The 7,560-nt window shown below is 41.2% G+C and overlaps 1 protein-coding gene across 1 annotated transcript; it reads right to left on the bottom strand.

Moving 5' to 3' along the window:
- Window positions 1–3,986: 3,986 nt before the first annotated feature.
- Window positions 3,987–6,867, bottom strand: LOC139401391 (myelin-associated glycoprotein-like; the record flags this gene model as incomplete). Its single annotated transcript, XM_071145680.1, has 6 exons — window positions 3,987–4,259; window positions 4,604–4,661; window positions 4,774–4,885; window positions 5,617–5,883; window positions 6,020–6,376; window positions 6,474–6,867. Coding segments are annotated over 6 exons (1,461 nt in total), but the record flags the coding sequence as incomplete, so codon positions are not given.
- Between the last annotated feature and the right edge of the window lie 693 nt (window positions 6,868–7,560).

Below are 7,560 nucleotides of genomic sequence, written 5' to 3'. Positions count from 1 at the left end.
ATTAGTCTCAGTTACTTGAAACATTGCAGAGTTGGCCTGATCCATGTTTCACCAGTTTCAAATGAAATGGGCCCCAGCTGCCCACTGACTGATTCTACACACAAAGTGTGTGTTAGCCACTGACTCAACAGCTTGATATGGCCTATATACATTTCATTACTGCCCAAAATGAAACACTTATACACAAGATAGTTTTCATTGTGGGATAATAATATTCATTGCAGTTAATGTATGTGTGGTGGGTAAATAACCCTTTTAGGGGAAGGGGACCCCTTTACAGCATTTTGTTACAGGCCCCCAAGTAGTCAAGTCCGCCCTTGATACAACAATGGAAACGTTCTGCAATATAACCATCTGCCTCTCCTCTATCTCACAGGCTTGAATGGGATTTTGTGTGAGATTATTTTTTTTAAATGTAGGTAAATCATAAACCAAAATCCATCAAACTTGATAAGTTAAATTTGAGTTCAGTAAAAGATACCCGGTTCTGACATTATCTTTCAGCATGAAAAACAGACGTTTGTCTGAAACAGAGTAACTGTAATTGTAGCTGATGGATTATCACACACTTCTACATTTCTCCTGCACCCACTTCCTCTTTCATTACATCACTTCTATCTGCCAAGAAGAGCATGGTGGGCTGGGAGCCACAGGAGGGAGCCATCAACCTTCAGGGCAAGGTGTACCTCCCCAACGGTCATGTCTAGATGGGATACAGCTTTTGTCAAATTGAGGTTCTTAAGTTGATTTTATGTATTATTTTAGCTAACCCTAACCCTTTTTCTTACCTTAATCTAATTATCCTAACCTGCTACGTTAATTCTCCCAACCTGCTGCACAAGTTATCCTACATTTGCGAGTAAAAGTCAATTTTGACGGAAGAATGTATCCCTTCTATTCAAAACCCTCTTGGACCTGCCCAAGGCCTTCTGGGAGAAGGAGACCCAGGAGCTGAGGACGTACTTTACCCAGCAGGTGGGTTTTTATTACAGTGCAATTAATGAACAACCTCAAATGCAGCCTCATTTGTGTCTCTTGATCAACACTCAAAACAAAAGCAGACATAATAACTCCCAACAATACACACATGAACATAGACATGTAATGGGGATATTTAAGAAGAATAAAGTTCAGATTCAGTTTAGAGTGATTCATATCATGTTCAGCATATTTATCTATTTGCCCTTCCTGTAACATGATTTCAGGAGGGAGAATATGGTACAGGTTACAGGGTAGTCCAGGTAATTGAGGTAATATGTACAAGGAGGTAGGGGTAAAGTGACTAGGCATAGATAATAAACAACAGCATAAAAGGGGGGGGGGGTGTCAAATGGCCCAGCGTCGTCTGGGTTAGGGGAGGGTTTGACCCACAGGGATGTCCTTGTCCCATCGCGCTCTAACGACTCATGGGGCGGGCCAGGTGCACGCTGACACGTCGCCAGGTGTATGTTGTTTCCTCTGACACATTGTTGTGGATGGCTTCCAGGTTAAGCAGGCATTGTGTCAAGAAGCAGTGCAGCTTGGTTGGGTTGTGTTTCGAAGGACGCACAACCTTTGCATCCCCTGTGTCCGTAAGGGAGTTGCAGCGATGAGACAAGACTGTTACTACCAATTGGATACCACAAAATTGGGGGGAAAAAATTGGTACAAAATTAAATAGAATTAAACAAAGTATCTGTCATTAAAAATAAATCATATATAAATTTTAGGGCCTTCCTCTGACACCACGTGGTGTCCTTGATGGCTGGTTATACTGTTACATTGATGCAGATGACCCGGATCACTGGTTGCTGCGGAAAAGGAGGAGGTCAAAAGGGGGGTGAGTGTAACCGATGTGACATGGCTAGCTAGTTAGCGTGGTGTGTGCTAACAGCATTTCAATCTGAGACCTTGAAGTAGTTGTTCCCCTTGTTCTGCAGGGAACGTGGCTTTTGTGGAGCGATGGCTAACGATGCTTCTTGGGAAGCAGTTGTTGAAAGAGGGTCCTTCATTCGAGCCCAAATAGAGGCGAGGAGAGGGACGGAAGTGAAACTGTTACATTAGAATCACCTCTGGCAGTGATTACAGCTGTGAGTCTTTCTGGGTAAGTCTATAAGTGCTTTGCACACCTGGAATGTACAATATTTGCACATTTTCAAGCCCATCAAAACTGTAACTTGGACAATTAGGAACATTCAATATTGTCATAGTAAGCAACTCTGGTGTATATTTGGCTTTTTGTTTTAGGTTGTTGTCCTGCTGAAAAGTGAATTTGTGTCCCAGTGTCTTTTGAAAATCAGACTGAACCAGGTTTTTCTCTAGTTTTGCCTGTGCTTAGCTCTATTCCATTTATTTTCATCCTAAAACACTTGATGACAAGTATACCCGTAACATATTGCAGCCATCACCATGCTTGAAAATATGAAGAGTGTACTCAGTGATATGTTGTGTTGGACATAGAATTATTTTATTTGCCAAATGTTTTGCAGTTTTACTTTAGTGCCTTATGGCAAACAAAATGCATGTTTTGGAATATTTTTATTCTGTTTCCTTTTCACTCTGTCATTTAGGTTAGTATTGTGGGGTAAGTACAATGTTGATCCATCCTCAGTTTTCTCCAGTCACAGCCGTTAAACTATGTAACTGTTTTAAAGTCACCATTGACCTTATGGTAAAATCAGTGGAGGCTGCTGAGAGGAAGACAACTCATAATAATGTCTGGAACGGAGCAAATGGAATGGAATCAAACACATGGAAAACTTGTTGGATGTATTTGGTACCATTCCACCTGTTCTGCTCCAGTCATTACCACGAGTACGTTCTCCCCAATTAATGTGCCACCAACCTCCTGTGGGTGAAATCCCTGTGCAGTGTTTTTCCTCTCCGGCGACTGAGTTATGAAGGATGCCTGTATCTTTGTAGTGACTGGGTGTACTGATAAACCATCCAAAGTGTAATTAATTAACTCACTACGCTCAAAGGGGTTTTCAATGTCAGATTTATTTTCTTTTTACCCATCTACCAACAGGTGCCCTTCTTTGTGAGGCAATGGAAAAACTGTTTATATCTGTTTGAAAGTTGCTGCTTGACTGAGGGATCTTACAGATAATTGTATGTGTGGGGTACAGAGAAGAGGTAGTCATTTAAAAATCATGTTAAACACTAGTATTGCACACAGAGTGAATCCATGCAACTCATGTGACTAGTTAAGGAAATCTTTACTCCTGAACTCATTTAGGCTTGACATGGAAAAGGTGTTGAATACATATTGACTTTCAGCTTTTCATTTTTATGTCTAAAAACATAATTCCACATTGTGTGTAGAACAGTGACACAACATCTCAATAGAATCCATTTTAATGAGATATGTTAAATGTTGGACCAATAAGACCAAAATATTTCACGGGAATTGAATGTAAAGGTTTTAATGGCAGGGCAATTAATAAACAACCTGAAATGCAGTCTCAATTATTTCTTCAATTTAACACTCAACATAAAAACTGAAATAATTACTTCTAAATAGATATAAACTGAAAATAGATATTATTATTCTGGGAACTGCACAAAAGAGGAAGATAAACAGTGACTAGTAGATTTTAACACCATTCTGACATCATGTAGACTTACTGCACCAACTTCCTGTCTTGTATCAGACCACTGTCTCTCCAACTAACTGTGTCTTCTCTCCTCAGTCATCATTGACTTTATGTGGTCTTAAACTGCCTTCAGTGAGCTAGTTGAACTCAGCAGTTCCTCTATACTGTAACCCATTAAACAGATGCTCTGTGAACTCAACACTCAAAATAAATGGTCCAAAATTAAACAGTAGCCTGCATCATCATATCAACACTATAGTAACAGTTAAACACTTTTCACCCCAGAAAATTCTACAAATATGCAGATAATTAAAGAGCACACAATTATAAATGTAACAAAAGTACCAATAGAAACAGATACACAATGATAATACTGTACATAAAAACACTTGATACCCAATTGCAAAATGCTTAGCATCCACCTGTTTTATTCACTTGTGCATAAAGCCCATTGAGGTTGTTAAGAGGTGGTTCCTGGGCCCCTCTCCCAGTCACGTTGACTTCAGCGTACTCACTCTCCTGTCCCTGGACCCTGTCCTGGGCTGCAGCTGGGGTCTCTTTGGTCTGTAGTTTGGAGAAGTCTATGTCACCGTATTGGATCTCTTCAGGCTGGTCTTCTGCAGGTTCCTCTGGTTCCTCTCCGGCTGTGGCCTGGTTAGTACACACTGTCCCAACCGGGGAGTTCTGTGGAGAGAACACAGAGAGAGGAACAGGTGTAAAGCTCTAAGCTCAGTAATGTGTAAAACTCTAAGGTCAGCAGGTTACACAACACATACTGAGGGGATGTCAATGAAAATGTCAATTCAACTGACAGGTGTAAAGACAGTAAACACTGTCAAAGTCCAACAGCTATTCTGTTATCATTCCATGTCATTACAGGATGTGGCATTGTTTTCGATGTGGTCATCTCCCCCTAAACTTGCTCTGAAACTATGTTAATATCATGGCTTTGAATAGTTTCAGCATTAATTCAGTACTTCCTTAGATACACTTTGTAGATGGTTTTTAAAGTTGAGCCTTATTCCCACCTGTCCCTGTGGACTGTCTGTCCTTTCAAGTCCATCGTGGAGCCTCGAGTTTCTCCTCCTGGAAGACATTTAGAAAGGTATTCTGAATGCACTGAGAGGGATTTCATATGCAAAACACAAACACAGCAGAAATAAAATTGCTTTGCGTTGATGCCAGGAATTGTTCTTACCATACAAAAAGACTGATCAGGCTGATAAGCAAAATGGCCCCCAGAGTTCCTGCTGCAACCCCAGAAACCAGAAACCAGAAACCAACCCCTGAGGTTTTTGACTCTTCTTGCCCTGAAAATACAGCACATATTATGGTCAATTCTCACAAAAAGATCTCTACAGTGCACTACCTGACCAAAAGTATGTGGACACCTGCTCGTCAAACATCTCATTCCAAAATCATGGCCATTAATATGGAATATAGAATGTCATTGTATGCTGTAGCCTTAAGAATTCCCTTCACTGGAACTAAGGGGCCTAGCCCAAACCATGAAAAACAGCCACAGACCATTATTCCTCATCCACCAAACTTTACAGTTGGCACTATGCTTTGGTGCAGGTAGTGTTCACCTGGTATCCGTCAAAACCCAGATTCGTCCGCCGGACTGCCAGATGGTGAATCGTATTTTCAACACGCCAGAGAACGGATTTCCACTTTTCCAGAGTCCAATGGCAGTGAGCTTTACACCACTGCAGCTGATTCTTGGCACTGCACATAGTGATCTTAGGCTTGTGTGCGGCTGTTCTGCCATGGAAACCCATTTCATGAAGCCCTCAACAAACAGTTCTGGTGCTGCCGTTGCTTCCAAAGGCAGTTTGGAACTCGGTAGTGAATGTTGCAGTCCTACTGCCAATGTTTGTCTACAGAGATTGCATGGCTGTGTGCTCGATTTTAAACACCTGTCAGCAAAACATCTGAGGATTTAATAGCTGAATCCACGTATTTGAAGGGGTGTCCACATACTTTTGAATATATATATTGTATATCTAACCTACGATTGTGCCCTACGTGCCAATTTTACCTTTTATAGCCAGCTGAACTTCATTCGACTTCCCACAGCCGTGACTATTTCTTCCTTCACAGTAGTACAGTCCTCCATCACCAACAGTCACATTGAGGGTGTAACTCTGTCCAGATGCTACCTGTGTTCGTTTACCCCCACTGATCTGGAACCAGGTGAAGTTTGTCACAGGAGGGTTGGCTGTACTGCTGCAGGTCAGATTAACACAGCTGCCCACTGATACTGAATCAGCTGGACTGATGGAGGCCAAGGTGTCCTTAGGAGAGACTGGGGGAGAGGGGTTCATTTAGAATGTATCTGGATATGGTATATTGAATAGTCTCATCAAAACCACTCTATTACAATCATCAGTGAAAACATGATAGAATGATCTATTCTACTGGAACCGGTTACTAAATCTTACATGAAACGTTAAGCATCATGTTATGTTCAGCTGTCTTGTTGCTTGTCACTACTGGGTAGACTGCAGTACAAGTGATGTTCTTCTCATGATGAAGGTATGACGGAGTGAAGGTCACCGTGGAGAGAACTGATTTGGTTTGGTCTGGATTCTTATGCAGTTGGTTCTCAGGTGTGAACTGTGTTGGGAGAGTCCATGTCAGCTCAGGGGGGTGTTCGGGACAGGGAGCGACAGCAGAGCAGTTCAAGCTGACAGGGGTCCCTTCCTTCACCTCACCTGAGACAGTAATGATGGGACTGGAAGGAAAACCTGTAATACATTGTAGATAAATATATTTTACACTAACAGTTAAACTGTCCACTTGTTCAACTTTTATCTTTGATGCAAGGAATCTAAACTGGAAAAAAAAAAATGGTTTTAAGATAAATTGTCTCTTACCACTGACAACTATATTAACACTTATCAGGATCTGTTGCAAGGAATGGTTTACTCTCAATCCTGAAGAAGTATATGTCAGAGTAATTGGTGGTTACATTGAAGAAGACTGTGGTGCAGTTCTTCTGGGACATGTTTCCAGTTATCTCCCCTTGATATCTGTTGACCGTCTCACTACTGTTAAATATCACTCTGTCCGGACGCTCACGAAAGTTTGAGTTTCCTTTAATCCACACTCCAGAGGGTAGTATTGCGCTGTTAAATGTATTATGTGGGTCATGAATATCAAATGAACATGGGATTTGCACACAGGAGCCAGTCAGTACATCCAGTCTATCTGGCATTGTGACGATCAAATTTCGTCGACCAAAACAGGCCAAAACACCTGCAACATAAAAGACAACATCAGGGAGGTTCTGATGTATTTTCAGTTCAGTCCAATGATATGTATTAACCCTAGATGACTAACAGGGGCCTCTGTTTGGTGGCAACTGCACAGCCATCTTGTTACTCCTCCTCCAGTGTAAAACATGTTGGAAGCTATAGAAATGCATTTATTAATGTCTATATTTGTTTTAGACAAGTATTTTCTATTACAGACACCTTAATGCAGACTTTTAAATTATATTTTGTGACCTGCAACACTTCCTTCAGTAGAGAGACCCTACCGTTTCTCCAGCCAATGATTGTATCTTGAAACTCACTAAATTGGTATTATCCAATAGCTGCTTCATCTTTGAGTCAGAGTTTTTCCTTTTTCCTATTTTCCTTTGCCCCCAACTATGAGAAACTATGTGAACCTGTGTGTGGAACAATTTGAGGAACCACTTACAAAACAGACACACTCCCTACTTTCTAAAATCCTCTCATGGAAGAGATACATAGATGATGTCTTTGTGCTCTGGTAAGGAAGTCAGCAGGAACTAAATTAATTCCAAACTCTGCTAAACGAGAGCTCTGAATATCTCAAATTCACCATGTAGACTGTTGAGAGAAATATAAACTACCTGGACTTATGGATCATCAAAGATAATGATGCATTACATACAGACTTGTACACAAAGCACAACAGACCTCAAAACTCTGCTACGTGCGGATAGTTTGCATCC

This window comes from Oncorhynchus clarkii, unplaced genomic scaffold (assembly GCF_045791955.1).
Source record: "Oncorhynchus clarkii lewisi isolate Uvic-CL-2024 unplaced genomic scaffold, UVic_Ocla_1.0 unplaced_contig_3883_pilon_pilon, whole genome shotgun sequence".
NCBI classification, from domain to species: domain Eukaryota; kingdom Metazoa; phylum Chordata; class Actinopteri; order Salmoniformes; family Salmonidae; genus Oncorhynchus; species Oncorhynchus clarkii.
Note: the sequence above shows the minus strand (reverse complement) of the source record. Positions and strands in the feature narration are given on the sequence as shown.